This window comes from Mustela nigripes, unplaced genomic scaffold (genome assembly GCF_022355385.1).
Source record: "Mustela nigripes isolate SB6536 unplaced genomic scaffold, MUSNIG.SB6536 HiC_scaffold_148, whole genome shotgun sequence".
Taxonomy (NCBI): Eukaryota; Metazoa; Chordata; class Mammalia; order Carnivora; family Mustelidae; genus Mustela; species Mustela nigripes.
Genome location: NW_026739562.1, coordinates 6084411 through 6099798, shown reverse-complemented (window position 1 = coordinate 6099798; position 15388 = coordinate 6084411). Strand labels below are relative to the sequence as shown.

The window sequence follows — 15388 nt, the reverse complement described above, 5'->3', positions numbered from 1 at the left end:
GTTCTGACCTCCTTGGGGCTCAAACAATTGTAATCACCGGTCAATTCCTACTTTTCTTGGCAATGCCTTCAAAAGGCTTCTGGTCTAGGTGCTTCTAGTTAGTTCCAGGTGCCAATAACCACACCCAAAGATGTTTTCTCAGCAGAGTTTGAGGCCCGTTTTATTACTTTGTTTCCTGCTCTGGCCCAGCTAACTTTGATTCGGGCTACTCGGGGGAATTCTATAACAATAAGTCTGAGTGGGAAGACAATACCCTTAACCTAACCTCGCTCTAGGGCTGGATCCTGTATGGGGCCTCCTGGGTGGTCTTCCAGAAAGGCTGAGCCTCAACAACGGATTTCCTTCTATGTGGATGACAAAGGGCTTTCACCTCTCAGGGTACCATGTCTCTAGATACTCTCTATTCCTTTCCATCTCTCGTGTCTTTCTTTAATAATCTATTGAAAGTCATAAAGAACAGCAACCAGTATACACTTATATTCCAGCTCTTTCTAACCACTTCTCCTAGAGCTGTGAGCTCAGCCAGTATATGACCAGCCTTCCCAAGTGTCATAAAAATGGTTTTATTGCTGTTTTTCCAAGGTATAACAAGATTAGCCAACTTCCCAGCCTGCAATGCCTGTACCCTTCCCACCTGCAACAAAACCACTAAGCCAATGCCTCATCTTATAGGGGTTTTGCTAAAACAGCAGTAATAAACTGCCAGTATACCTGTATTGTTCTTTGTTTATTTAGGGTCAGGGAAGGCGGCTATAAGAATGAGAGTCTATAATGATTTAGTGGCTCAACGAAGATGGAAACGTGTTTCACATGTAATAGTCTATGGTGACCATTCCAGATTGGCAGGCTGTTGGGTTCCACAAGGTCATCCAGGAGCCTGGGGGCCTTCCGTCCGGTCGCCCTGCCATCCTCTAGGCCATTGGCCTCGGCAGTTTGATCACTGCTGGGTCGCAGACGCATGCACGTTCCCACTTGTGGGAAGGGGAAAGAGGGCATGGGGGGTGGGGTGGTAGCAGGGTTTGATTTAAGGCTAAAGCCTGGGAGGAACCCAGTTCCCTTGCTAGTATACGCCACTGGCAAGAATGTAATCACATTGAGAGACCTACGTGCAGGAGGGACCTAGAGGCTGGCTGTGTGCCCTGGATGAAGCAGGAAATCAGTGTTGGTGGGCAACTGGCAGGCTGTTCCCTGCGGCTGGGAGTTGAATGGGCAGGTTGTCCTCATGGCTCACATGGCCTTGAGCATAAGCCGCGAGAGGAGGTTGGTCTCTGTGGGAGGCCCTGGCCCTCTCACCCCAGGCACGCACTTATTGCCCATTTAGAACGCTGGGCCAGCAGACCACAATGACACACGTTTGCTTGGCCAGCTTGGCCATATCCAGAATGTACTCTACGGCACCCTCTAAAATGATGCCCAGCCTGTACCGGTGGGTGCCTGAGAGAGACGCATGGCAGCCCCAGGAAGCTGCAGGGGGACAGAAGGGTGTGCTAGCCTCGAGTCTCCAAGAAGCAGAGGCCCAGAGAGGATTACGTGTGCAAGGATGTCATTAGGAGACATGCACGTGGGAAATGAACAAGAAGGAGCCAGTGAAGGTCTGAGGGAGTCAGCAGGGCAGGCCTCCATGCAAGAGCGACCCCGAGAGAAGGGGACAGGGAGAGAGGACTGTGGCAATCTAAGAAAGCTTCAACAGAGCCACTGGGAAATCCTCAAACCAAAGTCGACCAAGAAACAAATCGGTGTCTCCTAGAACGGTTCTGTCCTAGTGTCCCCAGCTGTGCACATGGTCATTGGTGGGAAGCAGCTCGTCGGGGGAGGGGAGGGGATGGATGTCAGAGCTAGGGCTACTCTGATCAATATCGCGCCTGTCCCAAGAAGTCTGCAAGGCCATTTCTCATGGCTGCCACGGGAGGTTATGGTTAGATCTGGGATTCATACTCTAGACAGAGCACAGGATTTAAAAATTCTGAAATTAAAAAAAAAAAAACAAACAATTGCAATGGGTTGCCCCCCTGCTCACCACCGACAAGTTGTGTGGCATTGGATGAGAAATGGAACCTCTCTGATCCTTGTTAGTTTCCTCATATGTGAAATGCCGGAGAAATGTTATCAGGAGGAAAGTCGAGTTTCAGCAGGAGGTACCCACCAAACGGTGGCCTTTCTTTAACCCCTCGCCATTTTGCCAGAGCTCAGTGGGTCTAGAGGTACTCCACACGTGCTCCCTGAGGAAGGAATCCCAAGTCCACAGCAGACCCCAATTCCCTGGGACAGCAGATAGGCCTTCCCTCTCCGCCCCGCAGCAAGTGGGCCTCAGAGGCCGAGCTGGCTGGCAAACCAGTCCGAGAGGCACCCTGATAAATATCTCCCCCAGGGCCGAAGGGAAATATTTAGAAGAGACTGCCGGCCAGGCCTGGGACAGCCACTTGTTAGCTCCCCTGGGCTCCAGCTTGTTTGAAAACTCATCACCCAGGCTAGGACTGTGGGCTGAGGCCCAGGTGGGGAAGGGAAGGAAGGAAGCGGCTCCTTGGACGAGCCTGTAAATCGCGGCGGCAGACGGCAGACGGCTGGGCAGGCTTCCACCCACCCCAGGCACACGCCGGCTCTACAGCTCCTGAGAGGCGCTGTCTCTGGCTTCTCTCTCCCCCAGTGCCCGTTCTCCAGAGCACGTTTTCAGCCCCTCCCCGCTCCCACCCGCCTTTCTTCTCTCTCTCCAATGGTCGCCCCGAATCTTCTCCATCTCTTGACACCTTCCCGTACTCCTGAGTCTTGAGTGTGTAGCTCTCTGCACTTCCCCATCTCTGGAGGTCCCCGAGTCTCCCCGTCTCCCCGAGCAGCCTTATTCCTCCCTGCCTTGCTGGTTCTCATGCTCTCTTGCTCCCTCGGCCCATCTCTCTCCCTCTGGTTCCTCCTCTTCCACCATTTGACCTCCGAGCCCAGCTGCCTCCTTGGAGCTGTGTGCTGCCTTGGAACGCCTTCAAGCCACAAGGAGCAGCTGAGTCCTGCAAGTTCCATAGGGACCCTGGAGCAGCACCCCGATCCCCCATCTGCCCTCTTCCTCTGTGTGTGGTGGACATGCTCAGAACCAGAGGGCCCCAGCACCCCCGCCCCAGCCTGCTCGCTCTGATAATAGAGCATTCCAACCTCCTCTTCCTCCCCCAGGCCCTCTCGGGGTCACTGCCTCCTCTAAACATCTTTCTGTATCCAACCCTTAGAGCTCACTGCTAGTTACGGGTGATATGAAGAAACTGGGACAAATAGGACATCATTTTTATACCAAAGGGAGGGAAATTGGCTTAATTAAGTGTTCGGTATCTATTCAGGAGAATTTTATAAAAATTACGAAGTAGAGCCGTACATATCGGTGTAAAACACAAACCCAGGTAAGTCAAACGCGGATTAAAAGTAGTATTTAGAGCATAAACCTGTCTTGTAAAAGAAAAGAAATATGCATAATGTCCAAAATCACATATTTATTTCAGGGTGGTGGGAGTATGAGGAACTTTTTATTGCGATGAACAAATAAAGCCCACCAGGACATAGCCAAGATAGGCATCAATCTTCTTTGCTGCCCCTTTATTGATTTTAACCCAACAAACATTTCGGAAGCCCCAACTGGGTGCTGGCCCCTGCCAGAGGCAAACAGGAACTAGAGTGATCAAATACGTGACAGATCCCATGACAATCCCCGGAGACTGGCCAGGGTGACCCAAGAAGACCCTTCAGGTAGGTCTTCAGCTGGGGCCAGTGCTGAAGGTGAACAGAAGAGGCTCTCAGGGGCAAAGGGGTAGGGGAGCGGCACCCAGAGGGGAGCCGCCCAGCCAGGATCTCGAACGTTAAGGGTGTGGAACCACCCTCCCAAGAAGGCTTGGGGCACCCACCACTTAAACAGCAGAAACAGGACTTACTGCTAAAGATGGAAGATAAGACAGGGGAGGAGGATGAGGGACTAGAACAGGGTTGGGGTGCGGGTACAGTTCCAAGTCTCAGCCACCCCCCTCTCCCCAAGGAGCTCAAACCAGCCTAGCCATGCTGCTGGAATCAAAGTCTGAACTCATGGCTGCCTGGCCGGGCTGTGGCTGCTGAAGTTAAGGGCTTTCTGTCAGGAACCCCAAGCACAAAGAAGCTGTGGCCTGGGACTGCAGTGGCCAGTGTGTTCCCATGGGCTAGGCAGCGCCAAAGACCCCCAAGGCCCTGGGCTGGCCTCCTAGATGGGAGAACATTCTTTCAGGCCCTACGGGTTCTATTTTTGTTTCTTTGTTTCACTTCCTCGGCTCCCCTCTTCTGCAGAGTCCAGGGCTAGGAGAGGCGTGGTGTCAAGAGGCAGTACAGACGCCCTGCGGGCAGAGCTGAGCTCCAGCACCAGCACCAGCCCCACCACCAGAGGGCACCCGAGAACAGAAACTGTAATCTCCAGAGAAGGGGCAGGCGGAGTAGGGAAAGCTCCCAAACTCTGCACGGATCTCTGAATTCCTCCGTCCAGGGCCTGGCCACGGTGGGTCAGATCTGCAGCAATCCTGGAGGGCTTGGCTGGGTGGGGGCCCCAAGTGTGTGGACCTGCCCTCTTCCACCGGATGTTGTTTATTACATAGATCGCCACCTACTGCCAGGTGATAGTGTTACACTGCCAACTCAGGGTTTAGGGTGTAGGCAGGGGTGCGGGGCAGCTGCCGGAGACACTGGAAAGGGGCTGGCATGATGGAGAGAGCTCTGGAAGCGAGTCAGGACAGCTGACTGCGCAGCCACTACTTTCTGTGTGACCTCTCCCTCTCCCCTAAGTTTGTTTTCTCATCTGTAAACAGAGGGGGTGGGAAGATTCAGTGGTACCCAAGCGCCCTGCAGGCTCTGACCAAAGACATGCCCCAGTCTCCTTGAACAGCCCTGAAGAGGGCCAAGGAGGCTGAAGAAAGGGGACGAAGAACCAAAACGGCCGCTGTCTGCTTGGGGGCAGTGCAGGGGCGCCCGGCACGGGGCTGAGTCAGCGCAGGGGACACGCAGCACTCTGTCGGATCCCACCACCCAAATATCCCCTCCCAGGTCTCCCACTGCTGACTGAGGCAGCGCCCCACCCGCCGCCTGGAAGGGGCGCCGAGGGAGTGGGGTGTTCTGCGGTGAAGGCGGGACGATGACCCTGACCCGGCCTCCCTGAGAAGTCAGCCTCACCAAGGAACGTTCTCTCCGTCCTCGCCGCGCCGACCTTCGCCTCGCGGGCGTCTCCCTCCATCCCGGACGCCGGCAATGGGGAACGGAGTAGGGAGGCAAGAGCGCTCGGAGCCGGGAATGGATCCACCTGGGGAGGCGAGTAACGGCCCCGGGGAACCCCGGGCGCGACCTCGTTCCGGTGATTGAAGTTTGTGGAGTTACCTCTACCCGGGGATCCCACCTCCCATTCCAACCACAACCTTTTCCCACCTCCCCCAGTCTCAGGAGCCTGAGCCCCGAAGGTTCAAGAAGTCAAGAGCCTGGAGAAATGCACTGTGCAAATATATTGACTTTATTTGTCTCCGTTCGGGAGCCTCACAGACATATCCAAGTAAAAAGATCGTTAAATAAACGCCGTCAGCCATCGCAATGCAAAAATAAATATCAGTCCTCCGGCCGCAGCAGCAGCTGCGCCCCAAGTCCCATCAGCCGCGCCTAACAATTATAAAAGTGTTCAGCGAGAGTGTGTTGGCGTGAGTGTGAACGGGTGAGCGCTGGGGAGGGGGGCACGGCGGAGCGGTGAGCGGAATCGGAGTTGCAGACCCTCAGACAAGGGCGTGGAGCGGCTCTCCGGGAAGCCCCGGCGACCCAGCGCCGACTCAGCGCGGGCGCGCCTCCCGCACACACTCACGGCAGAGTCCGTACTGGGAAAGAGTTAAAAAATAAACATTTACAAGGGCAAAGAAAGCGGCCCCCCTCCCCGGCAGCCCCGCGCGCTCCGGCCCGGGAGCAGCGCAGCGCGGGGCGCACCGAGCAGTTCGCAGCCCTGCGAGAGGTCCCCGTCCTCGCGGGCCTCCGGGGCGCGGGCCCTCTGGGGCCGGGTTCGCGGGTCCCCGGGCAGCGCCCCTCACAGGGCCGAGTCGGAGTCGCTCGAGTCCAGGCTGTTCCTCAGTTTGCAGCTGCTGAGCTGCTCCCTCTGCAGCGACAGGCTCTGCGTGCTGCGGCGCAGGCACTCCAGGCTCTGCAGGAACGACTTCTTGGCCTTCTCCTCCTCCATGGGGGACACCCCTTCCTCCTCCACCTCCTGGATCTCGTCGAAGGTCACCGGCTGCGTCTTGAAGCGGGACTGGCGCGGCCGCCGCAGCCGGCCCTTGCCCTTGGACAGCTTGGCGGGCCGCACGGGCTGCGGGAACTCGTCGGCCAGGCACACGAAGTGCGGCATCACCGCCTGGTAGCTGGAGCAGATGCCCATCAGCTCGCCGGGCTTGGCGGCCGCCATGGCGCTGCCGGCGTCTTCGGGGCCGGGCGGCGGGGCGCCGGGGCTCTCGGGGGGCGGCCGCTGCGCCGGGGCCCCCCGGGAGGCAGCAGCCTGGGGCTCGCCGGGCGGGGGATCCAAATCTGCTGCGGGGTGGCGGCGGCCCTCGCGGGCCCGGGTCGGCGTTTTCTTGGGAGGGCGGGCGGGAGAGCCCGTCGGGGGGCGCGGGGCTCGGCGCGCGCTGCTGGGCTGCGCTCCCGGGCGCTCGCCGCCGCGGCAGTCACCGTCTGCCCCGCGGCGGCCCGGCCCGCCGCTTATATAGCCCGCTCCTGCCCACACGGCCGCGAGCTCGGATGACAGCGAATGCCATTTAAAGCGTGCGCGCCCCGCGCCCTTCCGCCTGACGTCGCCCCGCCGCTCTGGGAAAGTAACGGCCCTTTCCCCAGCGCCGCCCGCCCGCCCCCAGCCAACCCGGCTCCGGAAGGCAGGCCCCGCCCGCGGGGTTCCGGGAGCATCCGAGGCCCCGGGAGCACACGGCGGGGCGGGGTGGCCGGAGACCCGGGGGATGGGGGGCGGGGGGCTCGGATCGGCGGACTCTGGGCTGCCGCTGTCCGTCCTGGGATCCTCAAGTTGCTACCGACCGTGGCGGCCGCGGCGGCGCAGTCCCCTTCCCCCTCCCAGATCCCAAATGCACACACTCAAGACGCTGGTGATTCCGCCGCGGGTTCTGCGTTGGGCGCGTGTTGGAGGCAGCTCCCAGCCCTCCTCGCAGCGGGGAGAGCCGGGCGCCGGTCAGCGGGGCACCTAGCTCCCCAGAACTGAGTTCGGAAAAAAGGTTGGGTTTCTTCTCTGGATCCTCGTCACGCCTCCCCAGACAAACGCAATTACATAGACACACACAAACCCGCACAGAGCCGTGGACGAATAAAAACGCAGCCCGATTATTCCATTCCGGTTCTCCCCTTCCCTAGCCATCTTCGCTCTGTCTCCCCACAACCCCGCCCCCGGGTCCCCCGCCACCAGCCCCCTATTCAAGCTCAGAAGAATGACACTTGGATAGGCACTAATAACAATGATAATAACTACAATCTGGAGAGCTTCACTCCAAACCACCCAGGGAGCTTCGTTTTACATATATTACCCTACTTAATCTTCATAACAGCCCTGTGAGGTAATTGGTCTCCCAAATTTACATACGACATAGTGGAGGCACCGAGAGGATAAGTAGTTAGTCCTTTAGTAATGGATGGAACCAGCCGGTGCTATTACTGCCTTGTGCTGAGGGCTGGTACCCACCAGTGCCCCTGGGGCTTCTGAGAGCAGGTCCCCTGGTTTCCCTGACTCCCAAGAAGGAACTGTGAGCATCCCCCACCCCAGACCACATGGGTCTCAAGGGTGGCAGGCACAGAGCCCAGCTCACCCTTTTCCCCCACTCCCTTCTTCCACAGGCACCCAGCCAGGCTCACAGGGCCACGGGGAAAGGAAGGAATCAGTGGGGTTTGGCCTCCATTCCTTCCACAGCCTTTCAACAGATTCATTAAGGACCTCCTGGGTCCCAGCTCAGGGGTTACATTCCAGTGCGCCGGGCAGACAATAAATCTCAAAACAAGACCCTGATCCTGGGTGATGTGGGAGAGATGCAGATGGAGAAAGGTGCAGAAGGCGGGGCCAGGAAAAGCTTCTCAGAGTGGTTGATCTGAGGGACAATAATGTTACTGCTACGAGCTTACTACAGGCCATGCTCTAAGTACTTTTTATGTGTTAGCTCAACAGCTCTGGGAAACAAATACTTTTATTATTGTCCTTTACAGATAGAAAAACCAAGGCACAGAACAGGTAAGCAACTTACCCAAGGTCACACAGCTAGTAAGCAGCAGAGCTGACATTCAAACCCGGGTGACTCCTCTCCTGAGCCCTCACTCTTAACTTACACTGAAGCCCCTTGTCCTATGGAGTACAAAGAAGGAACCAGAGTGTGACCAAGTGAGAGCGTAAGGAGAGTGTTTCAAAGGGAATCCTAGGGCAAATGCACCAAGGAGGGGAAGAGCCAGTGAGAAAGAAAAGCCATGTGGCTAAAGCAGAGTGGGAAGGGGGTAACGAGAAGCAGGGACAGTCACAGAAGGCCTTGACGGCCATGTTAAGGACATAGCATTTTATTCTAAGGGCAGTGGTAAGGCACTGGGGAGTCTGGGGCAGGCGACATGCTTCAATTCATGTTTTAAGAGCTCACTCCAGCTGCCATGGGAGGCACAGACTGGAGAGGGGTGGGGATGAAGAAAGATGGAGACCATCACCCAGATTCAAGACACTGAAGATGCGGACTGGGTGAAGAGAGGGCGGGAAAAGGCCATATTTGGGACGTGTCTGAAGATAGGAGAAGAGGACTTGCTGATAGGGTGGGGGGAGGAACCAAGGTTGACTTTTATGGATTTGGCCTGCGCAAGTGGTAGACGGGGAAGTGGTAGTGGGGGGTGAGAAGGTTGGAGATGGGTAGGCCCATTGTGGAGTCTGCTGGCTAGCCATTAAAGTCCTCTACCTATGCAGGCAAGGCCTGGATACTCATATCCGAACTATGTTACGTGAGAGAAAAATTAGTTTATGGCCATTGAATTTGGGATTTTCTTTTAACAGCGGCTTAGCAATACTCTGATACAGAAATTGGTACCAGGAATGCAAAGCTGCCACGTATAAAAACCTAAAATCTATGGCACTGGCTTTGGCAACAGGTGGTAGGGAGTACAGAAACCGGGAGTGGAGGATGGAAAGCTGGTGACCCTCGTTAGGCTGTGACAAAACATTTATGAAAAACATTACCTGTGATAATTGAGAAGATGGGCCACATGCCCGCTGAGCCTGTAATTCCCAAAAAATAGCTGCAAAGAGCTAAAAACATTTGCACATGTTGGCTGCTCAATGATGCTTTTAGCCTGAGACTCCAGCAAAGAGACTGGCTGGTCTGCAAGCAGAGATGAGCAGAAGGGGAGCTAATACAGAGAAGAGCTATTGTCAGGGCTGCAAAGCCCAGCTGGTTTTGTCCAAAGAGCAGAAGATCAGACTGTCGTGGTTTGCAGCCTCTCTCCAAGCTTGTCTGTGACACCAGGCAGAGGGATCACTCCTGCAGCGAAGTATTGTATTAGCACTGTTGCCTTGTCATTCAAGTCCATTATTTTAGATGCCTTGAGGATAGCTTTCATTACAATGAAAGAGAGAGGAGTTGGGCAAGGCAGACAGACTTAATAACTCAGACAGGAAAGGAGCTCTGGGTGTAGCTGCTGGCACGTGGATCTGACTAGAGGCAGACCAAGTTTCTGAAGGAATTATTATTATCAACAAAATTGCAAGGCTGGACTTCAAAAGCCCATGATCCTTCCAGTCCAAATATGTGCTAGAAGAAGACAGACCTTCAATATCCCATACGGCGGTAGTGGAGAGTAATAAGCAAGAAGGAATTTGCCAAGGGCAAAGTCAAGGGCCAGGGAGACAAACAAAGGGCAAGAACTTCCTCCACCACCAGGGCAGGGAAGTCCTCATGGTTCCAGAAGGGGGGCTGTGGCAGAGACTGCCAGCTGTCCATCAGCTGGGTCACCTTTCCCAGCTTCCCTTGCAGCTAAGGTTGGGCCGTGTGTCAAAAGAGTCATCTGTGCAATGTCAGCAGAAGTCAATGGTTCGAATTCTGTCCCACTTGCATGAGAGGAAAATCCCACCCTAAGCTCCCATATTTTCCCCCCATACCGACTGGAAGAGTGATTACCAGACAGACCCCAGATCCTTCCTGTTACTCTGGATCCCTACATGACCCTGTGGGGCAGAGCTATCTACCAACTTGAAACACTTCCCTTGGAGCTCTTACATGAGAAAACAGTCAACTGAATTTTTTTTTTTAAAGATTTTATTTATTTATTTGTAAGAGAGGGAGAGAGAACAAGCGAGCACAGGCAGACAAAGAGGCAGGCAGAGGCAGAGGGAGAAGCAGGCTCCCCGCCGAGCAAGGAGCCCGATGTGGGACTCGATCCCAGGACCCTGGGATCATGACCTGAGCCGAAGGCAGCTGCTTAACCAACTGAGCCACCCAGGCGTCCCAGTCAACTGAATATTTTTAAACTACTCTAATTTCAGGTCTCTATTATATCAACTCATTGTCCTAACCAAGAGAGCCGTAGACATCCAAGGTCAAGCAGGACACTGGAAGAACTCCGGGAGAGGTGAAGGACAGAGTAGCAGTTTGGGAGTCTTCGGGGTGCAGAAGGGATAGTGAGTGAAAGGCCACCTTCCAGAGAAAGAAGGGGTGGGAGCAGCCAACACGGGGGTGGGGCTCAGATGAGCCAGTCCTCAGAGAAGCAATGTCCAACAGGGTTAAGACGGAAACCAGAAGAACATGTCAGAATGCAACAGAAGGATGTTTCTAAAAGGAGGATGATTAGAATGGCTGTCAAGAGACAGGTCCTAACCCAGCTCTACCTGAATTTCATGTGTGCCCTGGGGCAAGTCACTAATCTCTCTGCACCACTGAGGTCTCCGCTCAAATGCTTTCCTATCAGAGCAACCTTTCCTGGCCACCCTATTCTAAGTGGTCCCTCAGGCACTCTATACCACTAACCAAACAGCCTTCTCACATGTTTGTTCCCCTCGACAGTGTTGTCTACCTTCCCCACCGGCCTGCCAGCCTCCAGCTCCCCAGTACCCCAGCCAGCGCTGGCCACAGCAGGAGCTCCAGGTTCCTTGCAAGTGGACTGCCACCCTCTCCTCGTCTCCCCGTGACCTGTGCTTCCCATAGCTCCTGGTGACACCATCTCCACCGGGGCTTCCTTCCCAACATGCACAGCTCCTCCGGACCCCAAGTCCGCAGGCCAGGGACTGGGGTACCCTAGGTCACTCCTCTCAGCTTTCCTTGATAGAAGATTCCCCATCCTCAGCCCCAGGGAGGTGAAAGTAGGAAAAAAGAGGCCGTTGCTTCACATCAACGGGCCCAGGTTAGCAACCAGCCTGGCCCCTGTCACTTCTGCTCCGCAGCAAGTCTGGCTTTGCTCACAGGGGCCTTCTGGGAAGAGAAGGGAGGGTAGAGAGATGGTCTTTGCCTCAAGGGTGGCATCTGAACTCCCACATGACCTAGCTTCCTCTGTTCCACCACTGACCTCCCCCACCCCCATCCACAGCTCTACCTCTCAGGCTGCCTCCAGGACCAACCCTAGCCCTAGGTGACCCTTTTAAATGTGCTGTGCCCTCCAGATCCACAGAAATCAGCCAGGGACCACCGTCCGGTCAGGAGAACACGAAGCTAGAGTCCAACCCCACTCTGCCCTGAGCTCATTCTGTGACCTTGAGCAGGTCCTACTCTCTGAGATTCCCTTTTGCTCCTCAGCACAGAAGTAATGCTGGGCGTCCACGATGAGTGTAGGGAAAGCACCTGGACGAGTGGCCGGCATGGCAGAAACATGAGAATCCAGTTCTTTTTCGTGTTCATTATCTCATGCTCAAACCTCCCCCGCCCCCCAGCATGGTTGAGGAGATGGACAGGGACCAAGAAGCTCCTGCTGGGAGGGAGGGCTGTTTAGGGTTTGGGTGACTTATCCTCTGCCTGACTCACAAGGTAGAGGAGGAAGCCAGACCCAGCAAGGTCAAGCTCTCAGAGCAACTAAGTAATGTCTTCATTGTCTGGCGTTACTACCAGTGCCCAAAGGTGGTCCTGGGGGGCAGCACGGGATATTGGCCTTCTTGGACAGCACCCCCAGCCCCTATCTACCTTCCTCCAAAGATGTGGGATGGGGCATGGGGTGCGAGCCAGTGAGAGCTGCATGTGTCAAGGAGCGGTGGGCAGATCTGGGGGCTCTGGAGGGGTCTGCCCGGGGGTCAGGGCCTGGGCTCTGTTGCCCTCCGGGCATTGCTGAGTTTGCTGGGTCCATGTGGGCTTTGCCGGAACAGGCTAAGTTGCCTCCCGGGCCCAGTGGGGCAGAGGAGAGCCATTAAAGGGAGTGAAGAATGGTTCCTTTTCTTGCTAGGCCCGTAGCCCTGGGCTTACAGAGGAGGGACACAGAAATGTCATCTGTTGAAGACGCACTACGTGCCTGGCATTCTGCCAATGGTGCTTTGCTCGAACCTCCCCTAAAATCATCCTCACGGTGTCCTTTGAGGGGGAGCCTAGCCATCACCTCCATTCTGCCGATAGCCTCGGGTGCTTTGTAGCTCACCGGGGTAACTCTCAGTGCTACGTGCAGCGCCAGGAGCCGGGTGAATGTGCCTGGCCCAGAAAGCCCTGCTCCTCGCCCGCACCACCCCGTCTCCCTGCCCCTCCGACGGGACGGGAACCGCACCGGCCGAGTCAGGCGCGCGCGATGCCCTATGTGCTCCATCGCCCGTGTACTCTGTGGCCTTGAACCCGTTGCTTCCCACCTCTGAGGCTCAGTTTCCCTATCTGTGACGTGAGGAGGCCAGACTCACGAAATGGGGCCCACCCGGCTCTAACATTTTCAAATCCTCAGGAGGATCAGGGATGAGGTGACCTGTTTGCAAGCAGGAGATGCTTCCTCTTGAGCCCGAGAGTGGCAAAGAGCCCAGGTTAAGGCTGCGGGGGGGGGGGGGGGGGGGGCGGGGGGAGCAGATGGGGCAGGAAGGTGGAAGCAGCCCGGGGAGGGGCTTGTGCCACCACCTCCTCCACCGTCCCCACCCACACTTTGGCTTTTGGGCAGAGCCTAGGATTAAAAAAAGCAATCACCAGTTCTTCAGCTATTAACAGGGCTTTGTTTCCAAGGGAGCCTGCAGTACCCTAGCCCCGGTCGGATGGGAGCAGGGAGGCCAAGTCTGTCCTGGGAGGCAGAGAGGCAGTGAGCTGGGGAGGACACACAGTAAAGCAGAAAGAACTAGATTGGGGCAGTTCTGCCCAGATGCTCCTCTGCTTCCTTGAGGGGGGCAGTGTGGGGGTGGGGGAGGCAGGAGGGTCAGGCCCCTTCCGGTGACTGCTTTGCCTTCCTGGCATATGGACCTTCCCAGGCCGGCTAGAAGCCTTAGTCAGCTGGCTTCCCCCCTACACTCACCCAGAAGTCTCCCCAGAGTCAATCTCATGCCTCCAAGGGCTGAATGAGGTGATGGTTATTCCAGAAGTTGCCGTTTGGGTCAGTCTGCACTATGGGTGTATTTGGTCTAGCCACTGTGTGTGTGTATATGTGTGTACGCACACGTGTGTGCATGTCTCTGGGTTTGTGGAGGTGGAATGCAAACGTGAATGTGGCATAAGGGGTGGGGAGGGGTCAGCCACAAACACACCTTCTGTGGCGGGGCCTTTCTTGCCTCCGGACCCCACCCTCACCTCCTGCTGGGGCCACTCTGCCCCCGCCAGCACCAGCGAGCCATCCGGACCAAGCCTGGGACTCCAGCATTTTACCAACTGCTTCTGCCTCACTCGGAATTAGCACTTCGTCTGGTACGAGTGTGAGCATAAAAGTGTTTTGATAATTTTGCTGGAGGGTTGCCATGACAATCCCCAGCAAGTTCCAAGAGGGGGTGTCGGTGTGCACGAGAGAGAGAGAGAGAGAGAGAGAGAGAGAGAGAGAGAGAAAGAGGGCCCGAGAGACACAAGAGGGAGAGACAGGAGAGACAAAGAGAGGCAGGGAGAGGAGCCAGGGAGACCCCCACGATCTCCCCAAGTCAGACCTTCAGCCTGAATTCAGCACCCGCACCCCAGTGGCCCCATTCATGCAGCAGTGAGCTCCCTGTCTCACCAGGGTCTCACTGGAGACAGTGCGGTGGGACAGCAGCTACTGGCTGGCAGGCTCCCAGGGGTGGCAGGGCAGAGCTGGTCCCACTGGGGGAGGCACCTGCCACCCTCCCTCCACTCTCAGGATGAGCCCCAGGGAGTACCAGACTGGAGGGGAGGCAGGGAGATTTTCAGGAACTCAGCCAGAGCCAGAACCCCAGGAAGACTCCTAAGCATCATGTCCAGCCTCCAGGCCTGACTCTGCTAATGCGGCTGATGGCGGCGCATTTCCCTGCCAGGGGCCTGCTTCCTGGCATGGCTTGGGCTGTCCAGAGGCTGGGCTTCTGGTTTTCTTACATGCTTTCTTGCAGGTCTGAGTGTCCCTCTCCAGGGACCACTGGTGTGACAATCCCTATATGGATCAGGAGGAAACCCCACATCATCTGAGGCCCGTGAGCTTTGCAGAGTGGGTTCTCTCCCCTCTCTGGCCAAAGAGGGGATATCTCTGCCATCTTCTGAGATGAGGTCACAGAGGCCCAGAAAGGGGCGGGAAACAGAACGAGTTCCCACACCAAGTAGCAGTGCGGAGGCAGAGTTGGGATGGAACCCAGCCCTGGACCCTACCCCAGCCTCATTGTCCTCACGGAAGACAGGTTCTCTGGAATGGGTCCATCTGGCACTACTCACTTCACATATGGACAGGGAAACTGAGGCCCACAGACATTCCCCGGCTAATGAGCATAAAGCTAGAAGTTGTCACTGCCTTTACCAAGCCATCAGCCAGCCCCAGGTGGCCCCTTAAAGCAAGCTCGGGGACTTAAATTTCTGTTCCTGGGTTAAAGTGCCAGTCTTGGAAGGACGGTCTTCGGGTTATTGCCAAAACAGAGCAGAGGGCAGCTGGAGCCGGCCGGGGACCCAGAGGCAAGGAGATAAGCAGGTTGCTGGGGTGCTGCCGAGTCCCAGCTGCATAAGGACGTCTTGCTCGGGGCCTCCCAGCTTCTGCTGTGGGAGCCATGTGGCCCTGGGCTGTGGGAGCCCCTGTTTCTGCAGCTGTGGAGAGCCAGCGTGCCTGGGAGCCCTCCGAGGAACTACTTCCCAAGCTCTGGGCAACAGCTACCCTGGAACTGCAGTCTCAGAGGACAGAGGCAGCGTCACGCCTGTCTCCAGCTCGGCTTACATCTACCTTTCAATTATTCACCAGCATGGCAGGAGGGGGTGGGCACCAACAGGAAAGTGCTGTGGACTCTGGAGACAGCCTGTAGGGATGACTTTCCCGCAGCCGTAGTAAGAGGCAACAGCGCGAGAATAAG

General features: G+C 56.3%; 1 protein-coding gene across 1 annotated transcript; it reads right to left on the bottom strand.

The window, feature by feature from the left end:
- Nucleotides 1–5467: 5467 nt before the first annotated feature.
- LOC132008477 (uncharacterized protein C11orf96 homolog) lies at nt 5468–12738 on the bottom strand. Its single transcript, XM_059387132.1, has 2 exons — nt 12577–12738; nt 5468–7024 (listed from the first exon to the last, which is right to left on the bottom strand). The coding sequence occupies exons 1-2, from the start codon at nt 12736–12738 to the stop codon at nt 6044–6046; spliced, it is 1143 nt and encodes a 380-aa protein (XP_059243115.1). The 3' UTR covers nt 5468–6043.
- Nucleotides 12739–15388: the final 2650 nt, after the last annotated feature.